Consider the following 20,937-nt stretch of genomic DNA (forward strand, 5'->3'; position numbering starts at 1 on the left):
AGAATGGAGTACTCTGTGAAACAATATTCCATGGAATCTTTCTTTCATTGAGTGCCTCTGCAACCGTTTAACAGATCTCCATGCCAGAGATCATGACTGGATTCTGAAGGACACAATTGCTCACAGCGGTGGAGGTGTAAGGGGAACTGTCTGCTGAGGAAGTGAATACACAAATATCTTAATATAAAACAACTCATTAAGCAAAGCTCCACCTTCTGAGAATTCATAAGCAGGGATTAAAGTGTCTGCTGGTCCCACCACTGCTACTGTCATTTATTGGTAGTGACAGTGGCAGTAAAGACCCTGGGTGAGAAAACACCTCTTGTACCCACTAAAACCAGACAGCATGGAACTCCAAATCCATGTTCAAAAACAGCGTTTCTCCAATAAACCTTTCCAAATACGATTCTGTATTATTTCAGTACAAGTTTTGTAGATTTGGCAATTAAAAAGCATTATTTAAGCACATAAAGGATGGCATATGTATTTTTACTTTCAGCAAAGTGTCTTAATCTTTGCAATTACAGTACTATGTGGAAAAAACATGCTACAATTTTATGAAGACTGCTGCTGTGTTGTATAATGATTTTTAAATGGTACAGAATAACTAGAAGACAATTAATAAAAGAAGAGACTGTAAAGTATAGAGCAGACAAAAATAGTTCATATAAAATGTAAGTGCTAAAACAAGAAACCTAAGTTTATGGCATGTGGTATAGTTCCATACTTTCTTAACTACAGAACCAGATGAATGAATTTACTTCAGTTATATATTTTGTTTAAAACTCTGTTTATAGCTTCCAGGCACTGAAACTCTGAGCCACAAAGAAAATCAACCTTATCAAATAGCAGGACTTTCCTATAATAATTTTTTAACCAATCAGATCAGCTCACTTTTCAGTATGCTCTTTTTCTTGGAATACACAGCTGGGAAACTTGAAGGGCAATCAAAATCACATGTTACAAAGATTAACATTTTATAGAGAAACTAAAATGCTCTGGTATCCAAAGAGTTCAGAAAAATGCCAGCACTAACTAAAGCAGAAAAAGTAATTAAAGGTAAGTTTAAATTTTTACCATATCAAAGATATGTTTGTTCCTAACATTTAAAAGGAAACTGTTTAAAATCTAGAACAATGGCCTGATTCTTGACTATCTGCTTTTCATCAGAACTGCACATAGACTTGTAACTTGGATTTCTGCATGTCACCCTAAAAAAGACCCACAGAACTTCAGAGACTTGCCTATTCTTGTTTCTGATACTGGCATCTCTACATTTCCTGTAAAATCAGATGAGGACTGAGCATTTCTAGCAGGAATATTCTTCACCTGCATAAAGGATGAACGCTGCTCTGACCTAAGGAAAGAGGGCATATCTAGACAGTGTTGCTAACCACTGCAGAAGCAACAACTGCCCAAAGACCAAATAAAGATGAGCGGCAGGCATATCAATTAGGTACAAATGCAGTGTTTCAGATCTAAGAAGCGCTAGGAAATGGAATTCCTAAGACATAACAAAAATAGGCAAATACACCAAAACATTTAGCCTGCAGTAAGAAAAAGTGTGCCTTCAAAACTTTTATGAAATAAATTGCACTATAAAGTGTTCAAAGCCAACACTTTTAATTCTTTTTCAGGCTTAGCTCGCCACGGCCTGCAGAGCACTGACCTCCACAGGAAGCCTGGGAATGATTTCACTCTCCCCTCCAACTCTTGCTGAACTTATTCTTCTGTCAAGGTTCTAATAAGGCAGGCAAGAATGAAAAGGGGTCAGCAGGTGACTACCCAGCTTATTCTGCAGCAATAGTTGACATTTCTCAGCCAAACAGTTAAACTCTTCTGAGTAAGGAGGTTCCAATCTATCTTCAGATGGCTACAGAAGATGCTCCTAGCAACGATGCAGGTCAATTACCTCCTGAAAGGTCATGCGTTGGCAACAACAGACATTTTCCCATGCTTCAGGGAGAATACAGAGAAAGCTGGTTCCTTCTCCAGGCAAAGTTCTTATAAGATGGACCTCCAAATGCTGATCTCTGTTTCTTTCAGCTATTCAGTTCCTTATTCAAACCACATCAGTCTACCTTGGTTTGACTCTCTGACACCTATATATCTTGGATTATCAGAAAGGAAAAACCAAAATAAGACCAAAACAGGAAACAGCTGGGGCGGCCCAGCTGCTGTGAGTCAGGTACATGTGCCTGACATGCGTGTTCCACAGACTGCACCTGGGCTCTACTTTTGTTGCTCCGATATTTCAAGTGCTTGCAAGGCCTCAAGCTGAGTTTGGGGTGAGAAGAAGACTGCTGTCGTACAGGCTGTTGGCTCTGATACTATGCCAGATGCTGACTACAGCATTCTGTGTCGCTACAGCAACGCTGTGATCTTTAATGAGGTTTTATACAACTGTGACAGAAGTGACGGCTGGGTGTGGTGTCTCATGCCTATAATCTCAGCACTTTCGAAGGCTGAGGTAAGTGGGTCACTTGAGGTCAGCAGTTTAAGACCAGCCTGGCCAACACAGCAAAACTCCATCTTTACCAAAAACACAGAAGTCAGCCGGGCATGGTGGCACACACCTGTAATCCCAGCTGCTCAGGAGGCTGAGGCACAAGAATCGCTAGAACCTAGGAGGAGGAGGTTCCAGTGAGCTGAAATCGCACCACTGCATTCCAGCCTGGGCGACAGAGCAACACTCTGTGCCCCCAAAAAAGAAGTGACTCTACAGCAAGGGAACTGAGCTTCCCCACAAATCACAGAGTTGGTTTTAGGAAGTTTCCTATCCAGGTGAGTCATTCTGCTGTGTGTTTTCATCTTATGCTAATAACACTGACCCGACCATCACCCACTGATAATCAGCTTTACAGGCAGCAAATCAGTCATTCCCATGAGGCCCTGTTGAGGCACACACTAAGTCAGCATATTTGTTAAACTGAGAAATGAATGCAGAAACTAAGCCCTGAAGTCACATGAGGTCAAGCAGGCCAACTCCCCATGGCACTTCACCTGGCTTATGCTCTGTGGCTGCAGCAGTGGCGCTTTGGTGGATGCGTGGCTTCTTGCTATGCAGTCTCACCTTGCAATCCAAACACCTGGCACTGACGCTTGGGAGGCAGGACAGGCCCACTGAGATGAAAATCATTTTTATAAATTTAGTTTGTTGAAAAACTAGTAGCTGAGCTGGCTTACTCAAAATGTTAAAAATGACTACAACTTATCTCCGAGATTTACACTGCTTCACTCGCCTGTGATCAACCGTAGCCGACAAGATTAACTCAGACCTGGCAAGCTGAAGCAAGTGAGTGTTCAGGAGGCCCAGGTGCACTGCTGCTGCTAAAGCACAAACAGGAGTGACACGGGCAGGTCTGATTAAAGCACAGCAGAGCAGGTGCTTGCATCTTGGAAAAAAATGCTGGGAAACTTTCCCTAAGCAAATTTATATAATCAGAAACTAGAAACTATAAACACTGTTCAAAGAAAAAAACTGCAGAGAAAAGGAAGAGAGGAGGAGAGAAGAAAGGGAATAAGGAAGAACCGGAAAAGGGAGGCAAGGAAAAGGAAATTTAAAAAGCAAAGCGAGCCCTGCTTATAAGTATTCCTACCCCCCACATGATCTGGCATCCAGCTCGATGTCTAGCACTTAGCTGCAGCTCCATATCTGTGGGATGGACACCTCCTCAGCAGACCCCCAACTCTTCAGAGCAAGCTCAGGAGTGCTGCTCGGCATGTGGTCTGTGTATCAGTGGCATTAGTCACTGCAGCACTAGGGAAGACCTCTGAAAATGGAGATTCACTATCTCTGGGGTAGGGTACTGCTGCATTTTAAACCAAGACACTCAAGTCTGCAAAACACTGATTTAGGAGTATAAAATAAAAATCACTCAAAAACAAAAGCAGTCCTTCCCTTCCCATCTTCCTGACACCTTCCCTGTTGGCATGAAGAAAATGAGGAAATGAGAGGTGGTGGTGCCAACAAAGGTGTGCCTGCGCCAGGCTAAGGGAGCGGGTGGTAGGGGTTGGGGTGGAGAACCCAGACAGAACGGTTGGGAAATGAAGCAAATACAGCAAGTGAACAAGTTAATACATTAAGGACAACAGAAGCCAGGTTTCTTGCTGCCTGAGAATAGATTAATAAACACAGAAAGGGAAAGACTGCAAAGAACCCTGAGGTATTGGATTCCAAATGTATATACATTTCTAACATAGATAGACACAGATAGATACAGCAGTAATTTTACATGGACACGTGTGTGTGTGTGTGTGTGTGTGTGTGTGTGTGTGTGTGTGTGTGTGTAGAAACACATAGATGGGTGGGTGGGTGAGTAAGTGGTTGGGTAGATGGATAAATGGATGAGTGGTTAGATTGGGTAGTGGATGGATGATTGGGTGATTAGGTGGATAGATAGTTGGGTGACTGGATGTATGGATAGGTGGTTAGGTGATTGGGTGGATGAACAGATGGACTAGACAGATGTGGATGAGTGGTTGGGTGACTGGGTGAATGGAAGGGCAGTTGAGTAATACGGTAGATGGATGGATATGGGTAGATGGTTGAATGTAGGTGGATGGATAGGTGGTTGGGTGGTTGGTTGGATAAATGAATGGATGGGTGACTGGACTGATGGATAGATGGAGGGATGGATGGACAGATGAATGGGTGGTTGGGTGATTAGGAGAATGGATGGATGAATGAGTGGATGGGTGGTCCAGTGGATGAGTGGGTGACTGGATGAATGGATGAATGAATGGGTGATTGGAYAGATGTTCAGATGAATGGGTGGTTTGGTGATTAGGTGAGTGGATGGATAAATGGATGGGGGTTAGGTGGATGGACTGATGGTGGTTGAGTGACTGGTTGGATGGAAGAATGGATGGGTGATTGAATAAATGGAGGGATGGATGGTTGGAAGAAGGAATGAAGGATGGATGGATGGATAAATGGATGGATGGACAGATGAATGGGTGGTCGGGTGATAAGGTGAATGAATGAATGAATGAATAGATGGATGGGTCTCTGGATAAATGGATGGGTGGTTGGGTTATTAGCTGGATGAAAGAATGGATAAGTAGTAACTGAATAAATGGAGGGATGGATGGCTGGATGGAAGAATGGATGGGTGATTGGATGGATGGATGGATTGGATGGATGGATGGATGGACAGACAGATTAATGAATGAGTGGTTGGGTGATTGGATGGATGGACAATGAATAGGTGGCTGGGTGACTCGATGGATGGACAGATAAATGGGTGGTTGGGTGATTAGGTGGATGGATGAATGGACAGGTGGTTGATTAGTTGGATGGAAGAATGGATAAGTAACTGGATAAATGGAGGGATGGATGGTTGGATGGGTTACTGGATGGATGGATGGATGGATGGATGGATGGATGGATGGACGGACAGGCAGACGGATGAATGGGTGGTTGGGTGATTGGATAGATGGATGGATGGATGGATGGGTGATTGGGTAGATGGAAGGTGGCTGAGTGGATGAACAATGGATGGTTAGGTGGATAGATGGATGCATAGATAGATGGGTGGAGGGGTGAATTGATGGCATTCATATGTTTTCTAACTCTGTCTGCTCAGAGGGCCTAGAAGCAGTGACACCTCACAAACAAACAAAACTCTGAAAACCCAGGTCTTTAAAATTCTAAACACCATACAATACTATAAGGAACCATCCCACTTAGTGATACAGGTGATCCCAGTGTACGCAGGGAAAGTACAAAATGAGCCTGGAACAAGTGCTCAAAGGATAATATGGACAGATCAAAATGACACAGAAAAAAGCTCCTGCTGGCTAAGTCTGAACAATTTAGGAATCAAAAGAGAATATCAAATTATAACCCACTGATATAAGATTTCATAAATTCATACTGATATAAACAAATACGAGACAAAGGAAAAAAAGCTCATTCTTATGGTGGAAAGCCACCTAATAAATACGGAAGGAATAATGGAAATAGGTGATGGCTGCTATGTGCAGAAATCCTCCGTGGAAACTATGGCTGGGAGAAGTCTGATGAGGAAGGGAGACTAGATATTCTGCTAGAATATCTCCCCACAAAATGTGCAGCAAAGATCAGTTTTTTAAATGGTGACTGTGCACTGGAGAAACCCTGCAGACACCAATCTGACCAAGTGGCCAAGATGAGTACTACTGTTAGCCAGAGGGGTCAACATCCTGTGTCCACTGCGATGACACCCAGAGAAGAACATGCACTGCCAAAAACGCATGGCCTGAGTCAGCCCACGAGAACTGGGGGCATCTGGAAGTAGAGGGCCATCTAAAGATGAAAGGCCTGTACTCTTTAAGTATGTCAAAGACATGAAGGCAGAGAAAGACTGAAGAATGTTCCACTTTAAAGGAGACTGACTAATAAGACATGTGGATTAAATGTAGGGCACATTGCTGGACAGTGTCCCAGACCAGGAAAGAGAAAGAGTCACTGCTGGAACACTTAGGGTAATAGGAGCAGGGTCTACGGATAGCATAGTCATGTTGTATCAATGGTGCTTTGCTGAATGGAGAGAGAGGTGGTGGGGAGGGAGGGTGGAGCAACATGGTGCTCCACGTTGCTCCACAGCTTAGGAAACCTGGGTCGAGGCAATGCGGGAGTTCTCTGTGGTATTCTACCACTTTCCTGTAGCCCTGAAGCTACTTAAAAATGTAAGTAATTTAAGAGGCAAAATAATTCATTATGTTCTACTCAAAATCCTTTCAGTTCATCCAGTTCAAATTACTGTCTCCTTGAGTTTATAGCTCAGTTGCAAACATGTTCTTAGGCTAAAATTCAATCTAAGACCTCAGTCTGAGAGGCTGTTTACTTCCCATCAGATTATTTTGAGTTATTAGTACTAATGTAAATCAAATAAAGCTACACCATAGGTAAACGTAAGCTCCTCTGCCAAGATGTCCCATTTTTATAGAATGCACTGGTAACAATTAGGAGATTCTGTACTTAACGAAAACTGCCAAGGGCAACAAGGAGACTGAAAAAGGGAGCTGGGGGATGACACTGGCCAGGTCAAGGTGATTCTGATGTAAGTTATGCACAGGCAAAGGCTGCATTCCCAGGGCCTGCCAATCATCTTGTAAATGAAGGCTATTCAATCCCATCTTGGTCTGGCAAGAGCAAGGAAGGGCATGCAGACAGCTGGCTGCAAGCCCACCACTGCACTCACAGAACAGCTTCAAAGCAAGAGATTCACATAAGCAGATGAGTGAAGGCCTCATTACATGTGTGAGTAACAGGGTCACTTGGTTTCTGTGCTATAGGTCAAAATTAGACAATGCATAGAGATGGCACATCAAGGAAAAGAGCTTGACAGTCTTTAGAAGTGACAATCCTCATGAGGCAACGTGATTAAAAAAATTACAAATGTGTTCAATTTTCAGTCTTACTATAGAGCAGGCTATCACTTATTTAAATAGTTTCCAACAGACTAGACAACCAAATTAAGAAATATTGGTGTAAAATTAAGAAACAATACAGGATTGACTATTTTTTCATTCTACAGGCAACATGAAATGCTGCTTGAAAAAAACTGAATCTTATTTGGCAAAGGTGGCTAGAAAAAAAAAAACAAATATCAACTGCCCTGGGAAAGAGGACCGCTCACATTCTGAAGCAAATATACAGTTAGACATCATGTGGTATCAGGGATACATTTTGAGAAATGTATTTCTCAAAATACATTAGGCAATTTTGTCCTTGTGTGAACATCACAAAGTGCACTTTCACAAAGCTAGATGATACAGCTACACACCTAGGCTATATGGAGCAGCCCATTGCCCCTAGGCTACAAACCTGTACAGCATGTTTGAATACTGTTAGCAACTGTATCACAATGCTAAGTATTTGTGTATCTAAACATAGAAAAGGTACAGTAAAAATACAGTATTATAATCTTATAGGACCACTGTCTTATTTGCAGTTCCATCATTGATCAAAATGTCCTTAAGAGATACAAAACCGTAGCAGCAAACTGCATGTCCATTTAATTCGCTCATGGACACTAGGTGGGGGTCAAGAGACCCAGGCCCAAGGACATGAGAATGACAACTGGGCAGTGAAGCACAACAGGAAATGTCAGAATGAAATGCAAATGGCCAGTTTCTTCCTAACAACTTTGACAAGTATGGATGTGTTTGGATCAAGATTTAGATTTAAACACAGAAAACATTTATTAAACATCTACACTGCCCAGCGCTCTTCCAGGTACTTTGAAGCTCTTACAGAAGCCTTATGATAATCTCTCATATTAACTAGAACATTGTAGATATAGATGCTTCTTACTCAGGGAGAAAACCTTGCAGAAAAGTAAGCACAAGGAATTCCTATCTACACCCCTCCCCTTCACCTCCAGGAACGTAGCTGTTATTATAAAGGCAGGCTGATTTCAAGAGACAGATGAATAAGGCATGGGCAAGGGTGGTAATCGTCAATCCATCTAAAGTTGCATCATCAAGCAGCTACCATGTGGTCTGGCACAGAGGTGGCAGAAGGTGGTGACTGAGAACATGGGGCCTGCCTGCCTGGGCTCATACCCTGCTCCACCAGCAGCTGACCTGGCACAGTCATTATCTCTGTGACTCAGTTTCTTCATTTGTAACAGCAGGGACAGATACAGTATGTGAGCATTAAGTAAGTCATTACGTAAAGTCCTTACAACACCGTCTGGCACAGAAGGTTGCAGAAAATAAAACAGGGATTCAATGAGTAAATAATGTAATATACCCTGAAGTAATAAAGAAAATGTTACCTTTAGATTTCTAAAATAGACAAATGTGTGCCTTGCAATCCAGACCATCTTCTCTAAAAGGTTTCATTTAGGAAGATTAAATTGAGTTTGACTAGACTGAAGAGCACACAAAATACACATTTCTTAAAAATGTGTAGAAAAAAAGACTAAGCTTTTCTTGACTTTAAGCTAAGCATATAAGCGCTCTAACGGAAAGGCTACTGCCTGTTCACCATCCTGCTTCCTCTGCTGCCCCACCCCACCCCACACACAGGAGTTCAAATGTTGAACAATTAAACTGCAGTCTAACTCGAAATCTATACGCTTTTTCTGGGCTACCCAAAACTTTTTTTTCCCAGCTTCCAGTGTGCTATGATGCAAAAATGATATTGCCTTGCAGCTGAAGTAAAATTGGTCACTTACCTCAGAATAAGCAAGAGTGATATGTTCATATATTCCCTGGTGGTGATGAATGGCATCTTCTAGATCCTGCAGCTCTGAGGGAAGGTCTACCTCACCACAAGCTTTACACCACGAATCCACGTTGCTCATATACTTGGAAAGTTAAAAAAAGATGAGTTTTATCAATGACAATTTATATTGAGAAGTAGACATTTTTAATATGGTTTTGAAAATTAGGGGAGTAGAGGGAGCTCCTAAGAATGTAACATGCCTGACTCTCCATCTCAATTGGCATCGTCAACTCACATGAGACTCCTGGACCTCACTCCCAGGGTGGGTTCCAGCAGGACTGGGGCAAGTCCCAGGAATCTGCCTCAACCGACTGCCACCCAGATCTGGGTGTACGCCTGGAGCAATGCAGCTCTGTTTTGGGCATTCTGGTACATTTTCCCAATCCACCTTTGAATCCATGTTTCTAACTGCCCTGCACTCCTAGCACGGGAGGACGCAAAGATGACTCCCCCACGTGCCCCTCAACTAGGGCTCAACAGTAGGATACTCCTTCTCTGTGCAGCTGTTTGTCAGCCTTACTCCCTTTTACATTAAGATGTAATGGAAAAAGTTCCAGATATCTAAAAATCATTTATCTGAAATTAGAAAGAGCAGCCAGTCCATTCTGCTAATGTTTCAAAAGAAAATTGAAACAAGAATTCAAAGGAGATGAAGAAAAAAGAGCCTAAACTTCTCTGTGAATCTTAGGAAAGGAGGCAGAGGCATCATTCCTATCCTCCCCAAATTGCATGGAAATATGGAAAGGCTGAGCCATGCGAACAGTCCTGCAGCTGCCATCCCAATCCTGGCTCAATCTCCTGCTCTGCCACCCCCTCCATCTCCAGGACTTATCAACAGTCCTGGCTGCCATTGTAGGGGGAAGATCCCATAAATGCAGGAGCCAGAAGTCTCAGCCTATAACTATGTAAATAACAAAGAAGAAAGTAACTAGAAATATAAAGGTAGTAGTTATTAGTTATTCATACGTGACTGTAGATTCATAGGTGATCTTAGTTATTCATAGGCGATCCTAATTCTTTTACTAATGCCTCTCAGGTTGGAAGAGTGAACCTGGAGTGGCACTGAAAGAAATGACCCTAAGGCAAGCCACTTTAAGCCCTCTGTCAAGCCTGTTTAAGGGCTGCTGGAGGGCACCTGGGCGGTGCACCAGTGCCAGCGCTGGAAAGGTGCCCACTGTTTAGCCAGCTAGGGAAGGAAACGTCCAAAATGGCTGAGACATCTCCTTCCTTGGGGGAGTTAGGAGAAAACTCCGCTTCTCCAAGCTCTTGTGGTAGGCCTGATGGCTGTCAGGTAGGCCCACAGACATCTGGGGGCTTAACTGTCCCTATGCGATGCTGTGCTTCAGCGGTCATGTTCCACTTTCATGTTCCACTTCTGTACCTGGTTCCATTTTTCTTAGAAGAAATAATCAGTAAAAGTAATAAAAATCTTAATGTCTTTGTTCTTTCCTGACAAGTATGGAAAGGTGCTGATGCATTATGCTCCTTACCTCACCTCGGTTACCTGAAAGTCTTGGGCCCCTACCCTATATGACACGTGATATACTTGATCCTATCATTGACCACCAAGGCCATGCCCTACCTACCCTGCCTCCAGCTTTGTACTCAGTAAAAGTCAGAGAGTCCAGGCATTCGGGGCCACTGCCGGACTCAGCCCTTTGGTTGGTAGTGGACCCCCGGGCCCGAACTCTCTTTTCTCCATCTCTCTGTCTTACTTCTACCATTCCTCGTTTCCACAGCAGCAGGGAGGGGCTCACAGGACCCTGTAGGGCTGGATCCTACATGCCATACCAATCTTGGCTCAATTTCCTCCACTGCCACGCCCCTCCATCTCCAGGTCTCATCAACAATCCCGGGGCTGCCATCCCAATCCTGGCCCAGCCTCCTCCACTGCCACCCTCCATCTCCAGGACTCATCAACAGCTGAGAAATCACTGCCAAATTTCCTGGGGAGATCCTATCAAAATCCATCACAGTTAAGAGTGAAAGGCAAGTGCAGAAGGCCCAATTAAGAAAGCTGATTCAATTAAGCCAAGCAGATATCAACACATTTCCCTCGGTTTTAACCTCTTTGCTCCTGTTCCTCACACATCTTTTTACTTAGCAGGGAATGCACAGGATGACTATTTTAATGAATGGCCAGAAAGGAAATATGCTATAATTCCCTTAAAATACAGTAAGAACAACCTCCTAGTCTATTTTTAGGACATTAAAATAGACAAATCACCCAAATAACAACTGCTTAAGAAAATCCTTTTACTATCGAGCACAGAAGAATATCTATGCAGACCTTAGCGCTTGAAGCCAATTCATATGAAATTACGTATCACTTGAGAGCAGGTGGTTTCTACATATTTCTTGGGTGGCATGTTCTATAAATGTCAATTTGGTCAGGTCAGATGATTGTCAGTATTTTTTAGCTCTATTTCACTCTGTCATCTGCCATTATTGCATTTAATACCAATTATTAAATTATTGTAAGTGTTTTTCAAACACAAATTGATTGAGGTTAACCATCATTATTAATAAATTATCAGGTCTAAGTCAGCAATTAAGTGCTCCTGGACAATGGCCACTGCAGAACACCCAAAACCATGAGGAGGTGCAACATATTCTTAAGATGCAAATACTTCTGATAGAACACGGTGGAAACACACTTCAGTTATACTTCACAATTTAATCAACAGAAGCATCAAGCTAACACCACTATCAAAATCATTATTAAAGTATATTCAACTCCAATTTTTGAAGCAATCAATAAAGAAAAAACATTCAAGGAGTTTTACATATTTTTGTAATCAGAAGTAACTAACTTAAAATTGCTTAAAGTATCCTGAGAGGGCGCTGATTATACTTATTTGAAAAACTATGGCCAGGGAAGGATGGTGTGCTACATGAAAACCTTGTGCACAAAGGATTCTGCCCTTTTCCTGGGTTAACAACAGCCCAGTGATAGAAATAATCCTAGCCACGGTTTCACAGAGGATTTTGCACAGCATCATTTTTCTGTCCTTTATTTCTAAAACCTGACCCTAGACTCCACAGAGGAAGCGCTAGGCCTGATTGCTTTCTGAAAGGCTGAACACCGAGAGGATCTGAAACCAACAGCACCAGCACAGCAATCCCCATTCAGAGATGCATGGAACAGAGTGTCAACAGGTATTCCACAAAGAAAAAGCATCCTGAGGTCAAGTTTGGTGTCAAAATTCAACAGGTACCTTCAGAACAGAAGCTCTTAGAAAAGCTTCTGATTTGATAATGAATGGGGGATCTGGTATGTCCCTTCCCAAATTCATCTGACCATTCTACTGCTGTACTTCCCTCACTCTTATACACATATACACACATACCTGTTACCATCCTGAGAAACCCAGGTTGGGATTGCAACACTGGGGGAACATGTCTAGCACAGAGCCTAGCGCTTAGGAGATGAGAATGACAGAAGGTGGCTACTGCAGTCCAATGAGATCAGAGCAGCTGGCTTAGTATCTGATACTTTCTGTGCTCAGTAGATCAAAATATGTGAACACAAAGCATCTGGTGGACTGGGGATAAAGGCAGGGAGTACAAGAGAATGAAACGCTGCTCTATAAATTCAGATCAGGAGCCCACTTCAGAACTGGGGATCCTGAAGCTCAGCAGACTGGTGATATTTAAAAAGTGTTGCTGAATAAATGATAAAAGAAGCCTGGATCACCTAGTTTGCAAAATAGAGGCAAACAGAGGAGGGAACAGCGATTGATATGCATAGCTTTAAGAGGATAACTTGGATAATTAGCAGATTGCTTTTCCTAAGCATTTACCCCACTCTCTCCGTCTGCTGAGAGGTGGCCTCGAATCCGAGAACCGCTCATTTCTCCCGCCTGTTCTGGTTCCCACTAATCAGAGCTGGGATCCCCGAAGCTAGTGAACTGCACTCCCATCAATCTCTCACCCCCACCACCTCTTGACAGAGCCTCAGCTGAGCACAGGCACTAAGCCGGACTTAGGAGACAAAGGGACGGAATTTCCTAGATGGAGAACTTGCGTCTATGTCATGTTTATAATAAATGTTAATTCTAAAAATATTTATGGGAAGTGAACTTTTATAAGAATATTAATACAACTGTGAGATAGTTTGTTACTATGTCAGGACCTGCAAGACCTAGCCATAGACCTGAGTGAAAGTTCTAGCTTTGGAAACATGGCCAAATCTCTCCCCATACAGATTATCAGGGCAATAATATTACGGGTCCCATGTACTCCACTGGGCTGATTAAGGGATGAAATGAGATTTCATGTTAAAGAGCTCTCTAAATATTAAGGACTATACAAACACTGGTTGCTACCTTACTTTTCGCTATTATCAAAGTACAGGAGCTCTAAAGTCATAGACAAATTGAGGTGATCGGATGCATGGTTCACTCCGTAGGTAAGCCTCTACAAGCACTTACCCGAATGGGTAGAAATGTGTATCTGTGTTGTCAATTACACTAGCCACTGGCCACACGCTGCTCCCGAGTAAAATGTGAAATGTGAAGACACTGAGTAAGCAACCAAGTTTTAATTTAATTTAATTTTTAAAAATGATGTTATCATCTTGTTAATTTATGTAACTCTGAGTAGCTTCAATAGCCACACGTGGTGACAAGCCATCACAATGGGCAGTGCAGCTTGAAGTCATAGTAAAAGGAGATTTTAAGCTACAGCAAAATCAAGTCACATTAATTCTTTGTTTTACAAAAATGTAATTCTAATGGTTCTTGCTATGAAAGCCTCTTAATATGAAGGGTCTGTTCTGCAGATACACCACATGGAGGCTGGAGCCCCCAAGCAACATCTACCAGTAACAACTTTAACACTGTGGTTGTGTGTCCACATATTTGCAAATAGACATTGTGATCCCACACCTTCACTGGAGATGAGGACATAAGACAGAATGGCTGAGACATCTATGGAAGTTACAGCATCCATGAAAAGTCACCCTCATCTAGTTTTAACTTGAGTTATACTTATAAAACCATAGCAAATGCCAGCACAAGAGCACCCATGGAGAGAGAGGGCAGGGCCTGACGGTGCAGCTGAGAGCCGTAATCCTTACAGAGAAGGCGGCTGCCGTGAGTAAGCTCATCAACCATGGGGCACATGTTAGAGACTTATATGTCCCCCAATCAGATTTAAATTCCACATGAACACTCTGGATGCGGTTCAAAGAGGTGACTATGACGGAAACCTAACTTAGGATGTCCACGTTTCTGGTCCCTTCCAGGCTGAGTTTACAAAGACAGCTTAAGTGTAACTAGAAGGCAAATCTTTTAAAACGAGGAACAATGCTGACCTATTCTTTAGGATTGCTCTCCTGGGAAAAGAAAACTACTTTAGTAGATGAGCATCGGAATTTCAAGCATCTTGCTTTTCTTCAGTGAGGGGAATGAGACAATATACTTTTACTTGCAAGTAAGGACAGTCTTTCTGAAGATGTCCTAATCTCCCATCTGTGCATTTCAGTTGCAGGCCTAGTTGCTTCGTTAAGGTCTGGAACACATGCTGGGCACTTCTCATTAGGCTACTGCCCCTTCACTGGTATTTGGCTTCTTCGCTGGCCATCTTATATACACTGATACTTCAGGCACCATTACAGTTTATGCAATCACATGAAATTCTGTTCAATAATGTGTTTACCTAGTTTCATTTCTTTCAAATCCATAAATTACAGTCATTCATTTTATTCAGATGAAAATATCCAGGCTCTTTCAATTTTGCTGTATGTTTGAAATTTTTTATAATAAAATACTGGAAGGAAAATGCCCCATGACATCCATATTTCTAGATTATTTTCAAGCAGGACACAGTAGTAATTAATCTCTGGGTTTATTTACAATTCAGAACCCATCATGTTTATGAAAGATGTTCTCTCTGTGTGTTATGCTTCAGTCTATCTGCCATTCACTCACACAGCTTGTCCTGCTTCAAATTCATTCATATCATCTTACTGTCAAATGATCAAGTGTATTGCTACTTTGTACAACAATAAGGATCAGCGATGGCTACAGGGTCATGAAGATGGTTCTATTTATGCTGAAGGAGTTCCTGTTACTTTCAAAAGTTGTTTTTGTGTATGGGCTTTTGTCTATCTTTTATAAAATTAGTCAAATGCATAAAGTTAGAAAGTAGAAAAATCTTTGCCATTGAAACTCTCAGCTTTTATATGATGCTATGAAGATTTGTTTCTCTTCATATATCACTCAGCTTCCTCTCTTGCTTTATACTTTAAAGGTTTCCAGAGTTGAGATCACTGCTAATTAGTGTCTTGTGCAACATTCTGACTGTCCTGCCAAAATCCTAGGCAAGTTGGGGCCTCTATCTTCCTTTATTGACTTCTTCACTCTTCAACAGAGGCTATTTCTAGATTAAAGAGATACTATTTCCTTTTTAAGAAGCATCACTGCAAATTCCTGAATCCAGTCTCTCCCCCTCAAAATTAGCCCTGAGAAAGATATACTGGTGTTTTTCCTTTTTAAATTAAGCAACCATTTTCCTCTTCCCCATGTATGTGTCTTCCTGGTGGTTAAAAGTTCCTGTGCCCCTTCGCCACATCCTGAAAAGGTGTTCACTATGCTGCTCACCTTCCACTAATAAAGTCTGAGTCACGAGCAAATCCCTTTCCTTTTGCTACTTTTAGAGTGTGTCTGTTTAAGCAAGTTTGCTTAAGTGGAGGTGTGGGGACTGTTGGGGCATACATTACCCAACACTTCTTAAACTAGAAATTTTGAAACCACATATCTGTCAGCAAATGAAGCCAAAGTTAGGTCAGATGCCATGCAGCTAAGTTTGTAATTATGAAATTCACTGTCAACTGTGTACCCAAAAAAGCCATTTTCCCCCTCACCGTTGCTGGCATGGGCTCCCTAAGGAGGCTAAAAACCAGATCCACCCTTTCCCCGACCCCTTGCAGCAGGGCAATGATTGCACCCCTAGACTGGCCAATGGGAACTGAGGGGAAGCGTGCTGGGGGCGGGGCCTCTGTAAATAATGTTCCCCTTATCAAGCAGCAGGCTAAGACAGCTATCCCATCTCTGCGGAGGGTGGGCGCTGTGGCCCAGGAGGAGCTGGTGTGTGGAGCTGACGTGTGATCCCGTGACTGCAAGGGAAGGCCCAGCATGCCTGAGTGCGGCAGACACCAGCCTTTCATAGCCGTTCAGCTAGAGGTGCCTATGCCTTCCAACTTTGCGGTTTGTGAGAAAAACAAGCCCTTGATGTCTGCACCACTGATTGGCGTTCTGTTCCTTGCTGCCAAAGCCTCCCCGCTGGAGTAATAAAGCACTATCAACAAGGGAGAAGAGAAAAGACAGAGTCGGGAAAGGGGGGGAAGAGAACAGCTGCCACTTCTTAGTGCTTACTGTACCGGGCACTGTGTAGGGCACCTAGCGTCACATTTACGTAAACTGCCCACTCAAGCAGGTACTTTTATTTCTACTTTACAAATGAGAAAACAAAACAGAGAGGCTAAGTAACTTGCCTATGGTCGTGCAGCACGGACTAAGAGAGCTGGAATTTAAACTCAGCGCCGAGTGACTTCAGAGCTCACACGCAGAGTTCACAGTATGTGCTACACAAGAGTGCTTGGCACACACACGGATATTCATGGAGGAAGAACTATTCTGGTTACCACCTCGTGGGCTCGGGGGTTCGAGGCACTGACCTTTTCGGCCTTCTGGTGGAAAATGGAGGACATGTCCAGCAAGGTGCTCCGCTCATCCAGGGCTGCGGCAAATGCCTTCCACTCCTGCTCCAGCTGACTCGCGATCTGCCGGATCTGCTGCGAGGCATAGTGGCCAGACTCCACCAGGCGATTGGCCACTGACATGATGCGGTTTATATTTACATACACGTTCTGCAAAGTGGGCAGGAAAAGAGGGCTGCTCAGGGGAGGGCAAGTAAGAGGCTCCCTTCTCAGAAGCCCAGGTGCCACCTGCTGGAACACAGGCAGTGTGATCTCCCAGTGACCACACCTTCCACAGCAGTATCACCTCATCTAGACAATGTGATACATATCTGCTCTCTCTAAATTTCCATAAACTTGAAGTATTGGTTTCCATTTCTATTTTTAACACTGTAAAATTACAAATCAACCAGCTGAAAGGCATAATTGTTCAGCACAAAGCAATCAAATACACAAGTCGGTGCACACAAATATACTATTACTCACTTCTTGGCTTCAAATACTGAACAGGGTCCAGATGGCAAGCCTACTGCCAGGCAGTCACGCAGAACTGAGGGACCCAGCGCTCCGTTTTTTAACTAGAACCCAGAAACCCAAAAACACGTACCTAGCAACCAAAGGCTATTTGCGTGAAAGCAAGCTCTCCTTTCTACATACGCCCAAGCCATTTTTTGGTGCCAACAGAAAACATCCTGTAAATAGATCCACCTTCTCCCAGGAATATGAATTGCAGTAAAAACACAACAATGCTATACTAAAATTTTAAATAAAGCCTTTCTACTCTGTCAAAATTCCTATCTTCAAGTCCATCAGTTTATTGCAAAAATAGAGATTTTTTTTTTAAACCCACCCTTTTTGTAAAACAAGCTCTCGCTATGGAGTTTCCCTATCCACCTCCAATGTCCTTTAAGGCTCAGTATCACACTGTGTGTTTGGTGGATGGTGGGGGATTCAGACCTTCAGCAAATCCGAAGTTGTTGTTCTTCATGTATTTATTATTTTTGTGACACTATTAACCATATCACTCCCCCCCGTGGGTCCCCCAAAATCGTAGATGCATCTTTGGCTCCTCTCAATGTTGCCCCTAATGTGATTTCCTGATCTGTCCAAACTCCTCTACATTTTTCCCCCTTCTCTTGCTTTCCATACAACCCCTCTGAGCCAATCTCCCACTGCTTCAAACAGGGACCCCGCAGCAGCCTCCTTCCTGCCCCGTGGCTACCTGCAGTCCACCCAAGTAAGTGGCTGAAATAACTCACTTGTTCATTCTTTCTTTGTACTTTCTTTCTTCAGCCTTTCCCTCTATTTCTGACCCAAATCAGAACTTGGTGGAATTGCCTCTGTCTAGGATTAGAGCCACAGGACTCCAGCCTCAGGGTTACTTCTCCGGGCTGCATCTGAAGGCTAGAATCAGTCAACAGACATTGCATGTCTGAAGTCACAGAAAGAGGCTACAACAGTCAAGCCATGCTCAGTGAGGTGACCTCTCTGGGTAGTGTGGCATTAATGCTCTAACTGCATCTGGTAAATTAAAAGCAATGTCTCTCATTCCCAGGTGCATTCTTTCTCTCTTTGCCTCCTGCCTAATAAAGTGACATTTCACTTTCTCTATATCCTCGAAGAGGAAAAGCCAATCCAACAGGTCTATTAGGAAGAAGACACGAAGATCCCGTCTTTAGGATCTGGAGAAGAGATGTCCATTCGGATGGCACTACTGTGATAACCACTGACCATACGCACCGTTCTTAGATTGTTACAGCCTCCTGTATTACTTTCACAAAAACAGACTTTACCGTCTATGTATGATGCTTTTCCAACTCTCCATCACTTCTAGCACAGTAAAGGAATATGGTGACACACAGCCTAAATCTACTGCCTGGACATAAATATGACAATGTACAGTCCCCTAAATTAAAAGTACCTATACCTACAGGCTTATCATTACCGTTTTTATAAATATCTGTTATAGTAGAATGTGTATAATCGTTGGGATCCCTTAGTATGCTTTCTTTAAAAGCTGCTAACTTGGCGTATTGGTATTCAGTATCCTTATTTTGTCAGAAATTGCAAGCAGAAGGGACTGAGGGTGAAATACCCTTGCCCTGCATTATTAAATGTCACAGATACTAAGGATTCATGGAGTTTACCAACACAAGGGGCAGGAGCAGTCCAGAAAGCTCCCTGCAGATGTCACCGTCATGGCACCGAGCTACCACATGCATTGTATTAAGAAGTTTAACTTAGAAAAGTAACAGAAGTATATTGTAGAAAATCAGAAAATATACTCAAATAAAAAAAAATAGCTGTAACTTATACTTTCATGTTTCTGACCTGCTTTAACTGCATCTTTAATTATACTGATAACATCACTGGTAAGAATTACCACTTATCCAGTACTTCCTACGTGTCAAGCTATATGCCTTGTGTGTGTTTTTTGTTTTTGTTTCTTTTCTTGAGATGGAGTCCCACTCTGTTGCCCAGGCTGAAGTGCAGTGGTGCGCTCTCGGCTCACTGCAACCTCTGCCTCAGCCTCCCGAGTAGCTGGACTATATGTGCATGCCACCACACTAGGCTAATTTTTTATTTTTAGTAGAGACGGGGTTTCACCATGTTGCCCAGGCTGGTCTCGAACTCCTGACCTCAGGTGATCCACCTGCCTCGGCCTCCCAAAGTGCTGGAATTACAGGTGCGAGCCAAGGTGCCCGGCCTGCTTTGTGTTTTATATATACATGTAATATCATAAAAGACAGGTATTACCCCCACATTACAGATTAGGAAACTGAGGCTCAGAGCAGTTAAACAGCCTACTCAAGGTCACATGGCAAATAAGAAAGGCAGAATTAAAAGCCTCTACATCCACGATCCACTTTCCTGTCTTCCACACTACGGTTCCTACTCCCTTGATTCCAAAATCTGCCACTAATAATGCTGCAGAAAGGGGGATGAGAGAACATATTTTTCGGTTCATTTCTAGCACATATCTTAGCATTTCTCGTTTTTAAAGTATGTGGCATAGTGGACTGAATGGTCTCTTGCCAATAGTTGAAGTTTCAGAAAATTCTTAAAAAATGACAGTAATTTTTTACAAAGAAGTATTTATCTATGCCCAGGTTTGATAATTCAAACCAGAAATTCTCTTAAATTCTACAACAGATGTAAAAGCTTCTGATGGCATTTATTACCAAAAATTATATTGCAAAATCTTATCTTTGAAACTACCTAAATTGTAGCACCTAGTTGACGATATTTTAATTAAATGGCATCTTACTGAATTCATTTGAACAAAAACCCTGTCTTCATATTGTTTTATTTGTATTTCTATTTTTGAGACAAAGTCTTGCTCCGTTACCCAACCCGGAGTGCAGTGGCATGATCATAGCTCACTGCCTGCAACTCCTGGCTCAAGCAATCCTCCAGCCTCAGCCTTCTGAACAGCTGGGACTACAGACGTGCACCACCACACCTGGCTAATTTTTTATTTTACTGTATTATTTTTATAGAGATGCGGTCTTGTTGTGTTGCCCAGGCTGGTTCATATTGCTTTAATGTTCTACAACAAATGTTACAAGGTTAAAGAGTGGATAATCCTCACAAGCCTGGCTTAAAATCCAAACCAAAACACGTCATCCCTGAAGATGAAATTTCTAGACACTTCACAGACTACACAAGCCAGCAAATATCCTACAGAACATATAGTTTTAGTTACATTAACTGTAAAACCGTAACAAAAGTGCCACTCACAATTCAGTGTTTTGGTTTGGTTTTGGTTTCTATGATGTACTCCTACAGTCGCCCCATCTGGGCTTTAAGATCCTAAAGGAGTCAGGACATCCAAGGGTAGCAGACGCAACGACCTTAGAGAGGGCCAGGGCATCCAAGGCAAGACTGACCCCAGTCCTCCAGCTCAGCTCAGAAGGAAATCTCCTGTCTCAGGAGAACTAGCGAGTGCCCTGAGGTCAGCAGCAGGCTGGCTCCTTTCACTGTCAAGCACAGCGGCCAGCAAACTGACAGTGCT

At 42.8% G+C, this 20,937-nt stretch overlaps 1 protein-coding gene across 6 annotated transcripts in view; it reads right to left on the reverse strand.

The window, feature by feature from the left end:
- TRIO (trio Rho guanine nucleotide exchange factor) overlaps positions 1 to 20,937 on the reverse strand; it is a 368,044-nt gene that overhangs the window by 195,737 nt on the left and 151,370 nt on the right. For all 6 annotated transcript variants that reach the window (XM_032279085.1, XM_032279087.1, XM_032279088.1 and 3 more), the window contains exons 7-8: positions 16,902 to 17,093; positions 9,171 to 9,302 (exon numbers count right to left, since the gene is read on the reverse strand). In XM_032279085.1, the coding sequence (XP_032134976.1) occupies positions 9,171 to 9,302; positions 16,902 to 17,093 (324 nt within the window). The remainder of the gene's footprint in view (positions 1 to 9,170; positions 9,303 to 16,901; positions 17,094 to 20,937) is intronic.

Source organism: Sapajus apella, unplaced genomic scaffold, assembly GCF_009761245.1.
Source record: "Sapajus apella isolate SASKATOON/1434 unplaced genomic scaffold, GSC_monkey_1.0 scaffold11, whole genome shotgun sequence".
Taxonomy (NCBI): Eukaryota; Metazoa; Chordata; class Mammalia; order Primates; family Cebidae; genus Sapajus; species Sapajus apella.